General features: G+C 36.4%; 1 protein-coding gene and 3 non-coding genes across 5 annotated transcripts; all 4 read right to left on the bottom strand.

Moving 5' to 3' along the window:
* Nucleotides 1-11008: 11008 nt before the first annotated feature.
* Nucleotides 11009-19909, bottom strand: si:ch211-171b20.3 (60S ribosomal protein L7). 2 transcript variants are annotated; one of them, XM_039789708.1, is made up of 8 exons: nucleotides 15696-15712; nucleotides 14063-15141; nucleotides 13924-13969; nucleotides 13540-13634; nucleotides 13018-13156; nucleotides 12389-12496; nucleotides 12233-12288; nucleotides 11009-11729 (listed from the first exon to the last, which is right to left on the bottom strand). In XM_039789708.1, exons 2-8 carry the CDS (start codon nucleotides 14262-14264, stop codon nucleotides 11590-11592), a joined length of 786 nt encoding a protein of 261 aa, XP_039645642.1. In that variant the 5' UTR covers nucleotides 14265-15141; nucleotides 15696-15712; the 3' UTR covers nucleotides 11009-11589. The 2 variants fall into 2 exon arrangements, with proteins under 2 accessions (XP_039645642.1, XP_039645643.1); XM_039789709.1 differs by lacking the exons at nucleotides 11009-11729; nucleotides 12233-12288; nucleotides 12389-12496; ... (1 more) ...; nucleotides 13540-13634; nucleotides 13924-13969 and adding exons at nucleotides 16638-16747; nucleotides 18198-18335; nucleotides 18910-19076; nucleotides 19193-19292; nucleotides 19809-19909 and having other exon boundaries at nucleotides 15095-15141; nucleotides 15696-15911.
* LOC120552753 lies at nucleotides 15557-15647 on the bottom strand. Its single transcript, XR_005638068.1, has one exon. It is a non-coding gene; the product is annotated as a small nucleolar SNORD12/SNORD106 (small nucleolar RNA).
* LOC120552754 lies at nucleotides 16276-16365 on the bottom strand. Its single transcript, XR_005638069.1, has one exon. It is a non-coding gene; the product is annotated as a small nucleolar SNORD12/SNORD106 (small nucleolar RNA).
* On the bottom strand, nucleotides 18015-18106 carry LOC120552751. The gene has a single exon (XR_005638066.1). It is a non-coding gene; the product is annotated as a small nucleolar SNORD12/SNORD106 (small nucleolar RNA).
* Nucleotides 19910-20083: the final 174 nt, after the last annotated feature.

Here is a 20083-nt window from a genome sequence, read left to right as displayed (position 1 = left end):
GCGAATAAACATATTTCCCAAAATGTCTGAATATTTTAAGGACCCAATAGATTGCATGGTTACAAAAGGGGAACTTGTTCAGGTTCAGTCCTGATGCAGGGCTGTGAATCAGTGAGCTGGAGCTCCAGTGTACCCGACATTATTTGCAGGGTTTGGCCTTAATTTATAACTCTTGACAGATTAATTTCATATACTGTAATTCTGGAGAGGCATGTCTATGACAATCTTATCTCATTAGGATGGGGCTTGTCACTGACACATGATTGATTAACATGATTATTAGCTTTGGTCCTCTGTGAAATTAAGACACGCTTACAGGAGGAAGTATTTTATGATGTCTGATGTGAGGATTTCAATATATAAAAGCTGATAACATCATGCTACTTTTCCCTATTTGTAGTCTTATTAATGTGGTGCAAAAGACATTTTTTCAGATCTCTGCAAACCCCTATGTTCAAAAGGGAGCTTTCTTTCATGCATATTTATTTTAGGAAAAATTAGATCTATAATTTAGCTGGGCTCTGTCAAAAAGCATTTTTCATGTTATGTTTGCTCAGGGAGCCTTAATGTCTGAGGATGTTGAGAACTCCAGAAGGTCAGCTTTTATTTGAGCAGTTCCTCCTCCATCTCATGGGAAACAAGTGAGGCCTCTGCAGGGAGCATTAGCAGGGGATGAGGCCTCCTTATGCCTACTGCTTCAGAAGGAGCAGACATTTGCAATAATCTGGATACTTTGCCTCTGCTGTCTTGAAAAAAAGCATTGCGGAGAGTGGAGGGGGGTCTGTTTGGGTCCTTTGATTCTTCTTCTCGACATAAGCAGGTAGGTCAAGCGAATGTAATAGCCTTCATCTTCACCATAATCATCATCAGCAGCAGCAGCAGCAGCATCTCTGTGGAGCATGTGTCTGAATCTGTGTATATTAAAGTTTGAGGGGGCTGAACCCAGACTGACCTCAGAAGTAAAAGTTGTATTGGTCATTTTCTACAAATATTAAATATGACATATTTTCAGTCTTATGTTACATCATTTCTATTTGAAAAAGAAACTTATGAGAAAACTATATAAGAAACTTATATAACTTAGAACTTATTTTCAGTCGTTTTGAGATGGAGGTGGATATTTATTCCCCTAAAATGTCTAAAAGGCTAACACACTCACACACATTGCATTTTCACTGCTGATTTGATCTGTCCACTGATGCAAGACTTACAACTGCATCAGTTTGCTATTGCTCCAGCACGTTGGAAGTGCACATCAAAGCCTGTGTGTTTTACATCTGACAGGCCCCCAACCCCGGACCTCCTGCCCTCACTGTGCACTTGTCAAAGACAATCTGCTTTCCTACAGTAACACACCCTGCTTGAAATTTTCTTAGTGTATGTGAGTAGAGAGAAAAGGAGATTAAGCCCATGTTAGCGTGTCTTAAGATGGTTAACCGTGTGTGTTTTCGGTCTTCAAACTCTGTCACAAGCTGCCATGTCAGAGGCTGAACTAAACTAATTTTAATTGACAAATACAAGAGATAACGAGAGACGAGAGATAGGAATGAAAGTGTGCGTGCCACCACTTCTTGTGCTGGGCGTCAAGGAGACGGCAGGGTGAATCTTTGCTCCATCTCGCCTATGTGGGGAATGCAAACTGTGGCTGGTCCCATGGTAACCACTGACCTGGGTTGCTATAGTTTTACAACCTTTGTTGACAAATGCTAGAATTCACCTTTTCATTACGCCACCGGTAGTAAAGGTACGCTGATGATGTCACCTCTGACCAGAATAACACCCTATCACACAGGTATTTTTGCTTTGTGGGGAATTATACACAATAGCACAGTGCACAAAAAGTATCTATATTTTGACAATAACTAATGGCAATTCCAATATGTGGTAGATGGTGGAACTTTATTTTTTACTTTTTTCACCTTCATACTGATGATCAAGATCCAATATATAACCCAAAATGTAATATCAATGCAAAATAGCATGACCTCAAAACTATTTAACCTTAACCAAATATTTAATTTAAAAGTTAGTCCGACTTATTAGTCGGAGTTTGTTTCTTTCTGACGAGTGCAGTCAGTTTCTGTCCTATGAATGGAAGCCTTTGTCCTCGTTCCTCTGAATTTACTGTTTAGCTGTCCCCTACTTCCTCCCTCCGAGTTTACATCCATACATTTGTTGTGTGTGTGGGTGTGTGGGGGCTGTAAGGGAGTGTACATACATTATTTGTTTATGAGTTTCAGTAATTTGTGTACTGCATTTGACCACGCGATGGCATTTGAGAAAGTCTTTTATAGTTCTTGTAAATAGTGTACCTGGCTATGACACACACAGTAAGGCGTATGACTCATTATTTAAAGAGTTGAGAAGGTGGATGTTTGACTTGGCTTGTGTCATCAGAACACTGGGACGAACAGGGAAACAGATAAGTACATATTTCAATGTAAGTGCCAGTGCCTGCTCTGTACCTGAGAATTACAACTAACATCATGACCCTGGCGAGTCTCTTGCTATTCACATCGAACTTACATGAGTATCTATTTGAGGAGCCATCTTGTACATTCCACTAACGATGCTCCATTCATTACAGGTCATTACTGTGTGATATGGATGATAACACACTTCTTCAGGGCCGTGGCAGCAGAGAGGCTCATGACACACTCTGCAGGCTGGCGGCCTTGGATCAGTGTCATTGTAATGACAACAAAGACTGTGAAAGTGAAAGATTTTTTCCCACCCAAACCTCTCATCACAGATAATAGTCCCCTTATCAGTTACCTATCTTGGCATATTAGTCCCATATGTGTGTAGGTCAATGCAGACATTAGAAGTAGGGGCATGCAGATGGGGCACAATGTGTGGGTGGGGAGTTTTACTGACCCCAGCCTCTGAGAGAGATGAGACTTCAGGTAATATTCCATTAATCATACTGTGAAATGTCAGAGAGCAGTGGAAAGGTTAGGCCCCTATAGACACTAGTGTGTGTGTGTGTGTGTGTGTGTGTGTGTGTGTGTGTGTGTGTGTGTGTGTGTGTGTGTGTGTGTGTGTGTGTGTGTGTGTGTGTGTGTGTGTTTTGTGTGTGTGTGTGTGTGTGTGTGTGTGTGTGTGTGTGTGTGTGTGTGTGTGTGTGTGTGTGTGTGTGTGTGTGTGTGTGTGTGTTTGTGTGTGTGTGTGTGTGTGTGTGTGTGTGTGTTGCTCTGCCAAGTGCAAAGTGTAAAAATATCAAAAGCTATACATCAAGGACTGGCAATGAAAATCATTTTACAGAATGTTCACAGTCACGCTTTGACTTGCATACTGTTGGCATACATGTCAAATTTCACTCACCTGGCAATAACAGATATTTTTGCCGTTAAAAAGAACCTACTCACCTGGCAGCTGTAAAAACTTGTATGCAAACATTCTTGTGATAAAAAGTTGTCTTTGTTTTTTTACTATCTTGAGGTTCTAGACAGAGCACAAGCAAAGAAACTAGTGAATATTTGCAGCATAATAAGCCCATTCGCCATAGATTTGACATGGTTTTTGGCTCTGCTGTGATGGCAAAGACAAAGATTTGACCTCCCATTGCCCCACTTGAATACACAGACACACAGGTTACCATGGGACCAGGACCTGTTGACAAATGTCGCTTGTTTGCTCTATTATTTGTTTTTTATCACTGTGTAACTATCTTTAAGGATCTTTTGACATGCTTCGTTGGAGCCCAAACTGAGCAGGGATCAGTCGGTGGGTTAAAGCCTTTATAAACCAAGAATTTTTATTGGTTGTCTTTTATGTCTTGGAGGTCTTTTATGTTCATTCCTTTGTAAATAGATGAAGATATGATGCTGTGGCTATGTGAGAGATAACTCACCTGATGAAGATTGCACTGCAATGAGCTTGGCAGTCCGACATCTGTCGGTTTTCTATGTGTCTGACATCTACAAAAAACATCACAAAATAGTGAAAAATATCCATCACCATTTCCTAGAGCCTAAGGTGATGTCTTGTTTTGTCTTATCAATAGTTTAAAAACCCCAAATATTCAGTTTACTCAAATGTAAGACAAGGAAAAGCAGCAACTCCTTACATTTGCATTTGAGAAAGCTGGAACCCTAAAGTGTCAACCAAGACAGTAAAATTACAGGCTGAAAAAATCCAAACTTTACATATTACTCATTTGACCCATTGTTGTTGTAGAAATATTGATTATAGCTGCTATGACTTCAGGTAGGGCACATTAAACAGCAAACACATTTATTTTGAAGGGAATAAAGCACTGATCTTTGTCCCCAGACGTAATCTGACTCTTTTCCTCTCATGCTGACTCAAACATATTTAGAGCATTTTTGATTTGAGGCATTGGCAAAGTTATAATTTGGCAGACAGGCTACATTCTCTGATCCCAGCTGATAGAGTCAACTGGCACAAAATCAAGTCAGGTGAAATAGTAACACAACCTGGCTTTTCTTCACTGGGGACATACACTCTACTCTCACTTTCTTATAGAAATCCTACATTAATAATATTATATGACATGTAGATTTTGGAAGCAAATGTCAGCAAAACCTTTCCATTCAACATGAAAACACAGCTGTACCTGAACCTGAAATGTCCATTCGAGGCATGATCAAACTATTTAGCATTGTTGCACCAACAGAGTATGTACTCTTCATCCAGCACTGTCCTGGTTAAAAGTACTGTGGAAGTACAGTGAAACGATAAACCACTTGTGGGCAGGCCCCAGTAGAGCTCTTATTAAAGACCTCATTGTTGACTGTTTGTTCCAGGTCATTTTGTTCCACTACACTTGAAAGGGATGTTAAAAACCCTGCAAGAAGAGGGAGACCCGGCCTCCGTTTGAGCGTGAATACAACCCCTTCACTTGAATAAGGGGATGGCTCTGTGTTTCTAGGTCACTCTGTGTCTCTGAAATGCACACCTCACTATCCACACGGAGGGAGAGAGAAACACAAACAGAGCTCAACGATTGACAACATCACGTTTGTATTTATTAGGGAGCTTAGGGATACACTCCCTGAAATTAAACACAGTTAACAGCTGAGTTTCAACGACATAGTGACCAAAATCCTTGCTCTTACGCACATCTCGATGACGTTTCTGCTCTTTGTTGAATATCCTCTCCTCCATCCTTGATCCTCCACTTGAAAGTGTTTCAAATCATCAAGAAGCTTTGATCTGTCACTCTCAGGCACCACCCTGTCCGGTCCCACATGCTACGTGCTAGCCACAAAGCCGCTACAGGACCAGACAGCAGGGGTCAGATGCATTAAACTCAGTGTAGGGTCACAACTAATTCTCAATGTAAGCACAAATACAGAAATACACATACCCATTCGTTTTGCCCCATTTTTATGGCAACTACACTATGATCATTTTTATGACATACTATACTATGACTTTTTATGACATACTATACTATTACATTTTTATGACATTTTATGACGTACTATACGATTACTTTTTTGTCTTTTTTATGTTTTATGACATACTTTATTTTTATGACTTTTAAAACATACTATACTATGACATTTTCACAGATAACATCCTATAAAATGTCAATTACAATTTAGATACTGTACTATGATCATTTTTTATGATTTCCTATATTATGACCATGACATTTAGTAACATACTCTATGACATTTTTATGACATGTTTATAGTATACTATACTATGGCTTTTTATGACTTTTTATGGCATAGTATACTATGACTTTATGTAATTTTATGACTGTTTTATGACATACTATGGTATGACATTTTCACTGACAATTGTATGACATCCTATACTATGATCATTTTTATAACATACTATACTATGATAATTATTGTGGCATACAATACTATGACTTTTTATGGCATACTTTACTATGACTTTTATGACATTTTTATAGCATACAATACTGTGCTATGCCAATTTTAATGACACTCATTTTTATGACTTTTTTATGACATACTGTACTATGATAATTTTTACGACATGTATACTTGTCGAAAAATAAAAAAGTATAGTATGTTGAAATAAGTCATAAAAAAGTCTTAGTGTAGCATGTCGAAAAAAGTCGTAGTATGGTTAGTCTTGCTTTGCCAGACCCTCCTCCACAGCGCTGCGAAGGAGGGTCTGGCTAGTCCACACAGCATTCCGGGATGGGAGGAAAACGTGCTCTGGTTTATTGGCATTTCTTTCAACCAATCACAATCGTCATGGGCAGTGTTGTAATGTAACGAAGGACAAATACTTCACTACTGTATCTGTACTTTACTTCATTATTCATATTTCTGGAACGTTTTACTTTTACTCCATTACATTTCCCCTAAGCATCTTAGTTACTCGTTACTACAAAATAAAATCAGAAGAAATTTCTTACACTGGAAAAAAGCAGGTTTGGCGAATCATTGTTCCTAAATTGCCAAGATAATGTAGCCTCCATTCCAGTTGGTGACCTAATGCCTGTTTGATCCCAAGCTGCAAAAAAAAAACATAGGCCAAAACTAAAGAAGGGGAGGAAGCATAATGACTGATAGTGTCATGGAAGCACCTGGTGCAGGCTCTAAAAGTCTTAAAAACGTCATAGTACAGTTTGTCCAAAGGTCATAAAATGTCATAGTATGTTGAAAAAAGTAATAAAAAAATAGAATACAATATAAAAAAAACAAAAAAAAAACAAATATAACCCAACCAAAAAAAAAAAAAAAAAAATTTATAAGTAAAAAAAAAAAAAAAAAAAAAAAATAATTAAAAAAAAAAAAAAAAAAAAAAAAAAAAAAAAAAAAAAAAAAAAAAAAAAAAAAAAAAATATAAAAAAAAAAAAAAAAAATTAAAAAAAAAAAAAAAAAAAAAAATTAAAAAAAAAAAAAAAAAAACTAGTACAGTAATAAAAAAGTCCTATTATAGTATGTCATAAATAGTCACAGTGTAGTATGTCAAAAAAAGTCATAGTATACAGAAAAAAATCATAAAAAAGTCATAGTATAGTATGTCGAAAAAAGTCATGAATTTTAGCATAGGTTCAGCCAGGAAGACTATATTGTTACTCACTCATTCTCATTCGCCTCACTCTCCCTCTCCTCCTGCATCACATTACCTGCTGATTAGAGAATGTTTCTTTAAGTTAAACCAACTAGGTTTAGGCCAATCACATTCTTGCTGTCAATATTGAAATGTTTTCCTCTCTTTTGCTGTCAGCTCTCATTTCAGTGTGAATCATCGTGACCCTCCTCCAGTTCATCAAATCCAGCTCCCAGGTCTGAGCTCACCAGACCTCACTCCTCTTCTCATTCATCCACATCTCAGCATCCTCTTCAGTCATTACCATCACCACTAGTGTCTAGACTCTATCGGAGGGGTATCCTACATGCTCACGGCTTCTGGACCCCCTTTAAATATGATGACGTCACGATGGGGTCTAATCGCCAAAGACTATAATTTATAATTAATGTGCACACGTCAATAAATAATTGTTCACTCAAAATGAGATCTCTCCTTATTGAAATAGTATAGTATGATGAAAAAAGTCATAAAAAGAGATAACAGAATGTCGAAAAAACGTCTTAGAAATGTCATGGTATAGTATGTCAAAAACGTTATAAAAAATTCATAGTATAGTATGTCATTAATTAAATTCAATTTCAATTCAATTTTATTTATAGTATGAATTCATAGCAAGAGTTATCTCGAGACACTTTACAGATAGTAGGTCTAGACCACACTCTATAATTTACAAAGCCCCAACAATTCTAATAATTCCCCCAAGAGCAAGCAGTGCGACAGTGGCGAGGAAAAGCTCCCTTTTAGGAAGAAACCTCGGACAGACCCAGGCTCTTGGTAGGCGGTGTCTGACGATGACGGTTGGGGATGTGATGAACAGAGGCAATAATAGTCACTTTAAAGAGAAGGAATAATTAAAAGTCATGAAAAAGTCATAGTATAGTACGTCGAAAAAAGGCATAGTATGGTATGCCGAAAAAAGTAAAAAAAAGTCATAAAAGTCATAGTCGAAAAATAAGTCCTAGTATAGTATGTCGAAAAAAGTCATAAAAAAAGGAATAGTATAGCATCTCAAAATAAGTTAATGAAATGTCACATTATAGCAAGTTGCAAAAAGTAATTGTATAGTATGTCTAAAAAAGTTATATAATAGTATGTCGAAAAAAGTCATAGTATAGCATCTCGAAAAAAAGTAAATAAATGGTCTTATCATAGCAAGTCGAAGAAAGTCCAAAAAAGTCAGAGCATAGTATTATATAGTACATTTTCAAATACACTTCATTAAAGTATTTTCACACACATGTATCATGAAACCACGTTGTATTGATGTTGAGAAGTGTCTGTCTTGTGTAACTGTTCAAAAGAAGTAAAAACATAACACAGTGAAAATAAACACTTATAGAGTGAGAGTATAGCATGTCCAAAAAGGTCATAGTATAGTATGTCGAAAAAAGTCATTTATAGTATGTGGAAATAAGTCGAAAAAGGTCATAGTATAGTATGTCGAAAAAAGTTAAAAGAAAAGTCATATTATAGCATATTAAAAAAAGTCATACTGTAGTATGTTGAAAAAAAGTCCTATGACTTTTTTTCGACATACTACAGTATGACTTTTTTTAATAACATAAATAATATAGCATGTCGAAATAAGCCAAAAAAGACATCATAGCATGTCGAAAAACTCATAGTATAGCATGTCCAAAACAGTTTTTAAAAAGTCATAGAATAACAGTCGAAAAAGGTCGTAGTATAGCATGTCGAAAAAAGTAAAAATAAAAGTCATATTATATTATATGTAAAAAAGTCATAGTATAGCATGTCGAAATAAGTCATAGTATATCATGTTGAAAAAGTCATAAAAAATCATGGTATAGCATGTCCAAAAAAAGTCATAGTATAGTATGTCGAAAAGAGTTATTATATAGTAAGTTAAAAAAACTGCCGAAAAAAGTAATTGAAAAAGTAGTCAAAAAAGGTCGAAGTATAGTATTTCAAAAAAAGTAAAAATAAAAGTCATATTATATATGTAAAAAATCATAGTATAGCATGTCAAAAAAGTCATATTATAGTAGAGCAAAAAGTCACAAAAAGTCATATAAAATCATTGTATAGTATGTCAAAAAAAGTAAAAAAAAAGTCATAGTATGTCGAAAAAATCATTATATATAGTAAGTAAAAAAAAAAAGTCATAGTATAGCATTTCAAAACAAGTAAAAAAAAGAAGTCATATTATAGCATACTAAAAAAAGTAATATATAAAAAGTCATAAAAAGACATAATGTAGTATATCGAAAAATTTAAAAAGTCCTAGTATAGCATGTTGAAAAAACTCAGAAAAAGTCATAGTATGACATGTTCAAAAAAGTCATGAATAAGTCATTTATAGCATGTCAAAAAAAGTCATAAAAAAGTCATAGTATAGCATGTCAAAAAAAGTAAATAAAAAGTCATATTATAGCATGGCGAAAAAAGTCATAGTATAGCATGTCGAAAAAAGTAAATAAAAAGTCATAGTATATTATGTCGAAAAAAGTTATATTATAGTTTATTATGTCAAAAAAAGAAGAAAAAAAAGTCATATTATAGCATGTTGAAAAAAGTCAGAGTATAGTATGTTGAAAATAGTAACAAAAAGTGATAGTATAGTATGTCGAAAAAAGTCATGAATAAGTCAGCGTATAGCATGTGGAAAAAGTCATATATACTATGTTGAAATAAGTCATAGTATATTATGTCAAAAAAAGTCAAAAAAAAGGCAAAGCATAGCATGTCAAAAAAGTACAAGTGTAACACATAGATTATAAATGTCATAAAAATTCATAGTATAGGATGTCCGAAAGTCATAGTACAGTATGTGAAAAAATTCATAAAGTCATAGTATTGTATGTCACAAAAAGAAGAAAAACAAGTCATAGTATTGTATGTTGAAAAAATTCGGTATAGTGTTATATAGTATATATATAATATAATGTTACTGTACATTGTAAATATTCAAAAACACTTTATTAAAGTAGTGTTACACACAGGTATCATGAAACCAAGTTTTATTGTATGATGTTGAGAAGTGTCTGTCTTCTGAAACTTAAAAAAAAGTAAAAACATAACACATTGAAAAGAAACACCTTTATTCATGTACAAGTGTTACACATTATTGCTAAAACAAATTTCATAAATTTCATAGAATAGCATGTCGAAAAAGTTATAGTATAGTATGCGGAAAAAAGTAAAAAAAAGTCTTAGTATAATATGTCAAATTATAGCATGTCGAAAAAAGACATAGTATAGCATGTCAAAATAAGTCATATTATAGCATGTGGAAAAAGTCATAGTATAGCATGTTGAAAAAGTCATAAAAAATCATAGTATAGCATGTAAAAAAGAAGTCATAATATAGTGTCGAAATAAGTACTGTATGTACTATGGCTGTCATGGTATAGTATGTCAAAAAATGTCATAGTAAAGTATTATGAAAAAAACGTCATAAAAATGTCATTGTATAGTATTATGAAAAAAGTAATTAAAAAGTCATAGTAGGTTCATAGTATGTCGAAAAAAAAGTAATAAAAATGTCAAAGTAAAATAATAAAAAAGTCATAGTGTAGTATGTCAAAAAAAGTCCCAGAAATTCATAGTATCACAAATTTTAAACATGAAATCAGGACTCCAGCTGCTACATCTTTAAATAATAAAATACTCATTTCTCTCTAAACAAAAAAACTATGCTGTCTTTGTGAAATACAATGAAGACTATTCAGAGACATGAGCTTCCCTCCATACAATACAACAATGCATTATGTGGGAAAGTACCACATTCTGGGATCTGGGGGCACAGTTTTGTGTCTGTTTTGTAGATATGGAATGCAGATTATGTTTCATTGTAATCTTTTAGGCATTCTCAATATTGCGCTGGTCGATATGTAGTATATGTGCCAAAAGGGGAAGCTCTTTTTATTAGCCCTCTAGAAGCTATAAGAAAAAAACATGACTCACAAAGGGGAAATGTTCTTGACAAAAGGAGTAACAATAACAAAAAGAAATTTATTTAATTCCAGGAAGACGTTTCACAAGGCACAATAATGGTTTTGCTAAACTATTCAATATGTACATAGATATTCCACACAGCTTGATTCGTGTACAACGGCAATGTTTTAAACACCCTTGTAATGAGATCGGAGCTTTACAGCATCTTCAACATATTCATGATACAGCAATAATTATGGCAGAATTACATAACAGCCATTAGAAAGGTAAAATAAATATATTTTCATGCATATGTTGAGTGGGAAACTACGACAGCTGTGAGTCAGAAAAGAAAATATTTAATATTCATCATCAGCATTTGTTGTCATAGTGAACACTGTAATTTACCACAGTAAATACTACATGCAATCACTAATAGAGGAGCTCAGGTCAGGAATCCCAAAATGTGAAGACCAGCCACGTTAGGCAGAAAACTAATACCATTGAGGACAAACAAGCAGTCAGAACAAGCCACTGAAAAGAACACGGTGCCTTAAAAGTTTTATTTTGCTCCGACGTTGTTGGCACAGACTCAAAGGTTTTGATCCTTGACCAGAGTGACTGGGAAGAAGGTGATTGTCAGGATGAAGGTTTTTTAGCTTTCCTCATTTTCTTGAGCTTTTCTTGTCTCACCGTCTCACCCTCCAAGGTGGACAGCTCAGATATCCTGTGGATAAAAGAGCGAGAGGCTCCGACCACTGGGTCTGGATAGGACTGGCCTGTGTGGCAAGAGAGAGGGAAAGACACAGAAAGAGAGAGATGGATAGAAGGGAGAGAAGAAGAAATATTAGGATGAGATCTATAATAAGATATATGCACTAAAAATAATAAGTATAATATATGGGGCATTTTCATGATGTTAGGTTGCAGTGTTGGGTTTATTCAACATGTCCTCATGTTATGAGGAATATTGATTTAATTTAAAGTCCACCTGACAACACCAAGCCCTCCCTCTCTCCATGTGACCTCTTGTCCCAATTTATTATGAACCACAAACAACAAGGTACCCTGCAACTTGCAATAACGAGGCACAGGATCCATTATTTTTTTTGAAGAAGGAAAATCCCCAAAAACTAACATGTTTGCTGCCAATAAATCAACATTATATACACATATGCAGGCTGAAGGTTGGATTCCCCTTGCTACACAGACAGGGGCATTTTGACCTAACTTGTCAAGACCACGATGAATACTTCACAGTCGATGCACTAAAATAACTCACTCTTTTGATTATCTTTAACAGTCAGTAGGTTGTAGGTTGGATAATTCACCTTAGGCCTGCGGAACGGAAGGGAAGAAGAAGAGGCATAGGTGTGAGAAACAATTGAGATAACTATTGATTAGCTTGGTCTAATTTAGTTTATAAGGGCAAAAATACCTGCTAAGCTTGCAGTTCTCAGCAGAGAAGGTGCTTCTGCCTTTGAGGACTAAAGTGGAGGGAAAGAGGATGGCTGGAGTTGTATTCAGTTCATATCTTTCAGGGTAGCTGGAAGAAGAATTGAGGACGTTATGAACATATAAAAAGGTAGGGTTGCACATATGGCTGTTGGGATTAATAATTTGTAACTGGTTTTGGTTACTTCCAATTTCCTTTAGATTTTGCTTTCAGAAGACCCAATTATTTCATGTGAAAATTATATGAAATTGTATTAAAGGATTGTTACATACTATGTGAAAGTAAAGGCAGTGTGCCATCAAACTAAACTGTTCCCACAAATGGACTAATAGTAAGTGATTATGATCATCATTTTGCAAACACTTGATTCAATTTTAGCTATAATCATGCTCCCCATGTTGCCAGATTAATAAAATTGTGTGTGAAAGAGAAATTATGCGTGTCAGAATTGTGTCTGGCTACCTTTCCTCAGTTCATATTCTTTTAATTCTTTTTATATATGAGACAGTGGCTCAATGTAATTACTGCAATCTGTGCAGCTGTCTTCAGAAATATGCCATGAAGACTACAGCTACAACTACTGGGCTGAGTGACATTAATCCACTGGTTACCCCAGGTCGAAAGGCCGCCCTGCATGACTGTGGGAAAGCTTCTTGGAGAGGCTGAGGAGATGCTGGTTGCCGGGTCTGTGCACATGGTAGTCTCTTGCCAGTGGAGGAATCACAGTTCTGGTCCTCTCTAACCTCGCACCTAAACATAATTAGATGTAGCTATTTAAAACTGACATCTGATATGAAGAAATATATACTATTTTAAAACAAAAGTGTATATGTAATGTGGCTAATCTCTTTCATGCTGTATTAATTGTGACTGTAAAGCTGCACTCAAGTATCCATGTTACACTTGCTGTCACAGAAATGAAACCATGTGCTCATTATGTATGACGACAGCTCCACCTACTGGCTGTCTCGGTTACATTCCAGGGAAATAAAACTCAAATTCAATGTGTATCCAATTTAATGTTTTAGGTGGAAAGTAAAGAATTTACTTCTGAGTGAGAATATATAACTAATCCTATAAATATACTCTCAACTGGAATAATGACAGGTCCGCTCCTCTTCTGCAATTCTTACATTGTTTATCAAAAAGAAAGTGTCTTCCAGAGAGGTCCTTCTCTGGGCCATTGATCTCTGTTCCCAGTCTGTCATCTTTGGCCAGGTTAGGTGACCTAACACAGCACACAGATTGAAGAGAAACATGGATTTAAAAAAGTGAATACCACACAGAATAAGAACACACAGTACACCATTTGTGTATTATTCTGGGGTATTTTATCATGTGTAATACCACTACTAACATTCATAAAATAGTTTTTTTGTGCAACAACTTATATTTCTTCTGCCTAATGTTGTGAACGACCTCTATAGCAACCAGAGGCTATTCTGACTTAAGAAACATCCTTAAATAATGAGCTTGGTCTAAGAAACAAGTTATGTCAAAATGTTAACACATCTCACCCTCCAACTATGTAGCCGCTAACCAAGGTTTTCCAATCCCTGGACTCTACAACAGAGAACGGTGACATGACGTTACCGTTACTGTAGCAGCATCTTGGTTAATTTAGCAGATAACGGTACACGAAGCGCGCTTACTCACTGCTCAGGGGTTGAATCACAGGCAATGTCCTCCTTATTTGACTATTTTGTCTGACAGCTGCTTGTCCTCCACCTGCTCCCATGCCAACGTTCCAGTATGCTGGATATCTAGCCGCATCAGGGCCGCAATTTGAGCTTCGCTCCGACAATAAAGCCTTTGCGGTAACGTTAGGCAGCGATGCATTAACCTGGAAAGTCATCATGTTGGAGCTGCCATTAAATAACTGTTTAAGACATAACCCGGTTATAGACCAAACATACGATACATGGTTATTATAATGGACAATTTGTACAAGCTAGACATCCCCGAGCAGCAATGCTAGGCTAACTGGTCACTGTGGTAAATGTAACCGAGTCACTGCGTCACCATGGTAACATGCTTAATGAAAACCGTTACATAGTCGCTCTGTAGTATTCATTACAAATCTTACTTTGGGCCAAAATAAGTTGATCCCTTTCTACATTTGAGATACGAAACGCTGCATCCTTGTTTTTGTGCAAGTAGGGCTGGGTTTTTGTTATGTTTTTTTTTTTTTTACACGATACCGACCCATTTTAACAACAAATAGCATTGCGGTTCGGATTCTTTTTTCAGCTGCTATGTGGTACAGTCAACTCAAGCCTCTTAAAATACACAAACGTGAACATTTTCTGTTAATGGAGCCTTTTTCATGTTAAACTGCATTATAAAATCTTGGTACATGCTGCACGCTAATTGGCTCACTGACGAAGATGACATTTAAGTATTCAACTTTAGTATTGAATGACAGGGCATTTTTCAATATTCGACGTTGAGGAATTTCAGTCAGTGACTTTTGAAGTTCAGCCCTACAGTTCAGAACAAATGTTTGTTTTACACTTTTAAATGTGTATACTGGCATCAACTTGTCATTTTAGGGGGTCAATAATTGGCTTAAAAAAGAAGAAAATGGATACCCTCTGCCAATTACCGAATTACAAGTAGTGTATGCACAGGATGGCACATTGATGAATTAAATGGCACAATCACAACATTAATGACAAGAACAAGACGGTTTTTCCCCCAAAGTTTTTATTGTGCATGTTGAGTCCTTTGAAAACCTGAAAGACAAAAAACAAATGTTATAGAGAAACTAAACCACATCCAATAGATTAGGTTAACAACTAAGTACAATGTTCATTCTTTGCTTCTTGTAAAGTATGGTCATTGGACCTGTAGTAATATAATAAAAAAACCCTTTAATTTAATTTTTTTATATATTTTTTCTTTTTTTTTTTTTTTTTTTACGCTTGGTGATACGTTTTTAAAGATGGGCATCATCCAGGGTTATCAGACAAGACAATCTAGAGTCAGCCATAGATGTCACATGTAGAACCAACTTTATAGTCACAAACTCTTTAGGAATAAATCATTACCATATTGTTTAATTTGATCTAATATTTTTCCCGTACATTACAACTTCCTCCCGTTTTGCACAAACTAAAGCATGTAGATGATTTAAAGATGAATGGCTAAGATGTGGTTTCAGACATAATTGGCTTAATTTCAGCTGGTTTTCACCATAGTCGATAAGACGGGGAAAAAAGTATGCATCATTAACCACACCTTATGAGCCATTTATACTTTCTAGACCTGTAATATTCCTCCAACTCACCATAACTTTAGTTCATCCTCCGAATCATTCTGTTGATCTGATCCTCCCGGTTTCCAGCGTCCCCTCCCTCCACAAAGTGTGTGGTCTTCTTGTTCATACCACCGCGGGGTGACGACAGCTTGAAGGGCCACAGGAAGTTGTTGGCGGGTTTGAAGTTCTTTCCAACTGTGTAAATCTCATGGATGAGGTCCTCAACACAGATGATGCCATATTTGCCTGCAGATCAAAAAAGCAATGTGCTTTAACAAGTTGAACTGCATAACTGCTCACACACTTAACTTTTACTTAAAAATGTGAGTTAACGTGAAAGTTGCTATGTTAAATGTTTTACCAATTGAGAAAATGTGCATTTTAGACAACTTTGGCTTTACGGATTAGCAAAATGATTGTGCAATTTAACCCAGAATGGATGAGTTAATTGTATTCCAATATTTCACCAGACTCTTAAAGCTCAACATACATTTTACCTTGTGAAACAAAGTTCCAATAGGGTTGAACTAAACAAGTCTGATGAGAAAGCGTACAATTCTGCTAAAAACTAAAATAATACACCCTAATGGTAAAGTCACTGTTGGACAAGGATGTGGTTTCAGACACAACTGGCTTAGTTTTCAGTTTTTTCACCAAGGTCGATAAGACGGGGAAAAAAGTGTGCATCATTAACCACATGTAGCACTACACCTTAATCTAACAGTAATTGATTATGTTGGAGCTTTACATTTATGCTTTGTAGAAGCAATAAATAATTGTACCTTAATAATGCCTTGATCAAGAGCATGTCTTACCTAAAATTAAGCTCAGAGAAATCATACATTACCAATTATCACTCCCTCAGAAATAACACTTATTGGTCAATTCTGTATCAGTCACCTGTATACTGTGCTATGTACAACCCAGTTCTTTAGGGGTTTTCTAAAGCAAAAAAGTATAAAGATTCCATACCGAGGGCCTTCTCCACCAGAGCATTGTCTGTGAGGGCAATGCGCTGTTTCCTCATCCTGCCATGGCCACGTTTGTAGATGAGCTCACGCACAGACTTCAGGTTAGGGTATCTGGGGGAACAACAGGTCATAAAAAGGTTATTAAATGAGCTCAAAACAAAATGAGGAATGTAGTGCCTACCTAAACACTCAATGAAGTCCTAGGTGTTTTCAATCAGTCAATTCACCTGCTCTTACATCATTAGGTTGTGGCCTTAGGTGCTAATCGTTTTAAGATTTCAACCCCAAGAGAGCAGTGCAGCAGCTCTGTGACTGAACACAGCAGATGAGCAACTGCAGATGATATGGCACGGAGTGTCGTGTTTTTCATGCCTTTAACCTCACAGTACATAGAAAAGTCACCCACAAGCTACGCAATAGGAACAAGGATATTGAAATTATGAAGTGGTATTGGGATTCAGGTGACAAAAAAAACGAATCAACATTTAATGACAGTATGGGGCGTACCCAACAAACTGCACTTTTGTGTTTCACCCCACTCAAAGATTGGGTATAATGGCAGAAAAATCTACAGAGATTAAAGCCTTGAGGTTATACAAAAGCAAAGCAAACACTGGACAATGGAAACTATGGTATTCTTGCAAAAAACTATGCACATCCATAGACCTTTTTCACGGCAGACATGTTGACATGTCATAGTAGGAAAAGCCCCGGTGTATTCAAAATCATTAATGCTAGCTGCATTCTACTTAGGAGAGGTCCTGGTATTGGGCATGCTGACTCACTGAAACAGCTTACTGGGACACTTGATGGAATTGAGCCATTGTTAAGGTTATCAGTTTCAGCTGTGCTTTTCCTACTATGACAAGTCAAAATGTCTGCTGTGAAAAAGGTCCATAGCACTATGAAGCTTTTTTCTTTAGTGAAGATCAGGTAAATTATTTTACTGCACTAGTGTCAAACATCCAGATCAAAAACATTTGTATTGTTCACTCATAACATAAGTTTGTGTAGCCATGCTTCCACCTCCTGCAATTACGTTTGACATTAGGTCTATTTTTATGTAAATTGTTTAACGGTACTTGTTTCCTGACATTTAAAGTGAAACCAACAGCCCTGAACAGCAACATTAAATGGTTAATATCTATGGGGTTGAGATAAGACCCCTTTAGACGAAGACATAAAGAAGCATATCAAGGGTGTCATCTGGAGAAATTTTAATAGAGCCCTGATTAAAACTGTCTATTCTCCCCCATCAAGATATTCACACAACTAGATGTCTATACGTTAGTCAAGAACCATAGAACAATAAACTTAATATTTTCTTAAAATACTTTTGTGTATATACTGCACAATGTCATGCCTATTCCTATCATGGAATGTGGTTTCAGACAAAACTGGCTTAGTTTCAGTCAGTATTCACCATGGTCGATAAGTAGGGGAAAAAAGTTCAGCATCATCAACCACATTCCAGATATAGAGCATTTATAGTGACTAGTAACAGTGTTAATATCATTACACACTGACTAGTGTCTCCAAGTTTTAGTAGTAACCGCCTTACCCCCAAGCAATGTAAGGCTCAGCAATCCTAAGCATGTTGATTGAAGCCTTGTTCAGCCTGACGAATACACCATTGAAAATCTGGCGCAGACGGAGCAGCTGCAGAACTTTGCGGACCTTGGGGCTGACACCATTGATACTGGAAAACAAATGACAATGATTAGAATATAGCTTTGCATCAGTATACAGCTTTCTCAGCAATTCAATTGAATGTGGTTTCAGAAAAAAATTGGCTTATGTTGCATAGCTGTATCACCATAGTCGATAAGTCGGGGAAAGAGTGTGCATCATTAACCACAGAACTAACAAAGCATTTGCAGACAGTACATTTACATGGATTGCTATATTAACCACATTTAGGCATTACTTAAAGTGCCTTTTAAAACAGCAGTATCTAACTAAATATTGATTTACCTTAACAGACTTATGCTTAACTGTTTCACACGCTCTCATATACTGCTACAAACAGAACAGCTTGAAAGTTTCTGTAGAACTGGCGTGCAAGACATCGCCACAGTAGCAAGGTTTGGATCAAGTAGGCAACACAGGACAACATATGCATGAACATGTATAGTCGTTTAACCAATGCATGTTAACATGCTTGAGCATCAGGTTGTGTTGGAAATCTAGTAATCCATGTAAATGTCACTGAAAGAGTTTTGTCTGACAAGTGGAACAATTCTGTCACCAGAGCAACACCAGAAACTACTCACCCTCTGATTCTGACAACAAAGGCCAGTTTGGGCTCAGCTGGCACGTAGAAGTTTCCCACTTTGCGAGCAGTACGGCCCAGGCGGACTTCACGTCTGTACATCTGTCTATACTCCTTGTGGTACTTCTCAGCCCTCTTGTAGATCAGTTTCCTGGTCACTTTGCGGGCCTGAGAACACATGCTCGTTCAGTGCACAAATTACATGTTCAGCCGCAAACCGACAGCTACACGAGTCAATAAATATCAGCTCTTTTAACAGGCCAACATACCAGCATGCAACTCACCTTTTTCTCAGCCAGCATCTTCTTGACGCGCATGGCCTTCATGGTGGCAAAGGCCTTTCGCCTTTTCAAAAGGCTCTCAGGGACCGCCGGTACTTTTTTTCTGTTAAGAGATACAAAACTTTAGGACCATATTTGAAACGCATTGACAATATCGGTTATCCTGCCACAGCTAAATTACTACGAAGCAATATCTTATCGCCGTTGGTAACGTTAATGATAGCTGCTAGCTTGCTAACCCGTCCTTTACCGGCTTCCATATAGGTTGTGCTAACGTTACTACTTTGAACGCTAACCGACGTTTCTCAGAACCAATATCTTCATAAAAGTCGACGACTTATTCTAGCAGTTCATTCTTAACTTTGTTCTCCTTTTTAGCACAGATACTAGCTACTTTTCGAGTGCACGGAGGCTAGAGAGACAGCCATGTTGTATTACTGTGGCTACATACAAGACTCCATAAAGTGATCATAACAATAATAAAATCACAATCCTAAACAATACTACTAGGATTATGGTGTATGCAAACTAAACAACCCATACAGGGTGTAAAATTAACCAAAGATTGCTATTAAAATAGTGGATGTGCTTAGATTTTAATACAGCGGAAAACACTCACTCTGCGTCCGCCATTGCGTCCACCGAGAAAGAGAAATTTTCTTTTGCGCATGTCCCCGTTAAAGGATTTAGGACCTCAACAGACTGTCCTTCCAGCTGCCTGACTAGTACATTTATTTTGCAAGCCAAGCGTTGGCCTACCGTATTCCATATATATATATATATATATATATATATATATATATATATATATATATATATATATATATATATATATATATATATATATATATATATATATATAGATAGATAGATAGATAGATAGATAGATAGATA

This window comes from Perca fluviatilis, chromosome 22, assembly GCF_010015445.1.
Source record: "Perca fluviatilis chromosome 22, GENO_Pfluv_1.0, whole genome shotgun sequence".
NCBI classification, from domain to species: domain Eukaryota; kingdom Metazoa; phylum Chordata; class Actinopteri; order Perciformes; family Percidae; genus Perca; species Perca fluviatilis.
The sequence above is the reverse complement of the archived record's forward strand: the minus strand, read 5'-3'. Positions and strand labels throughout refer to the sequence as shown.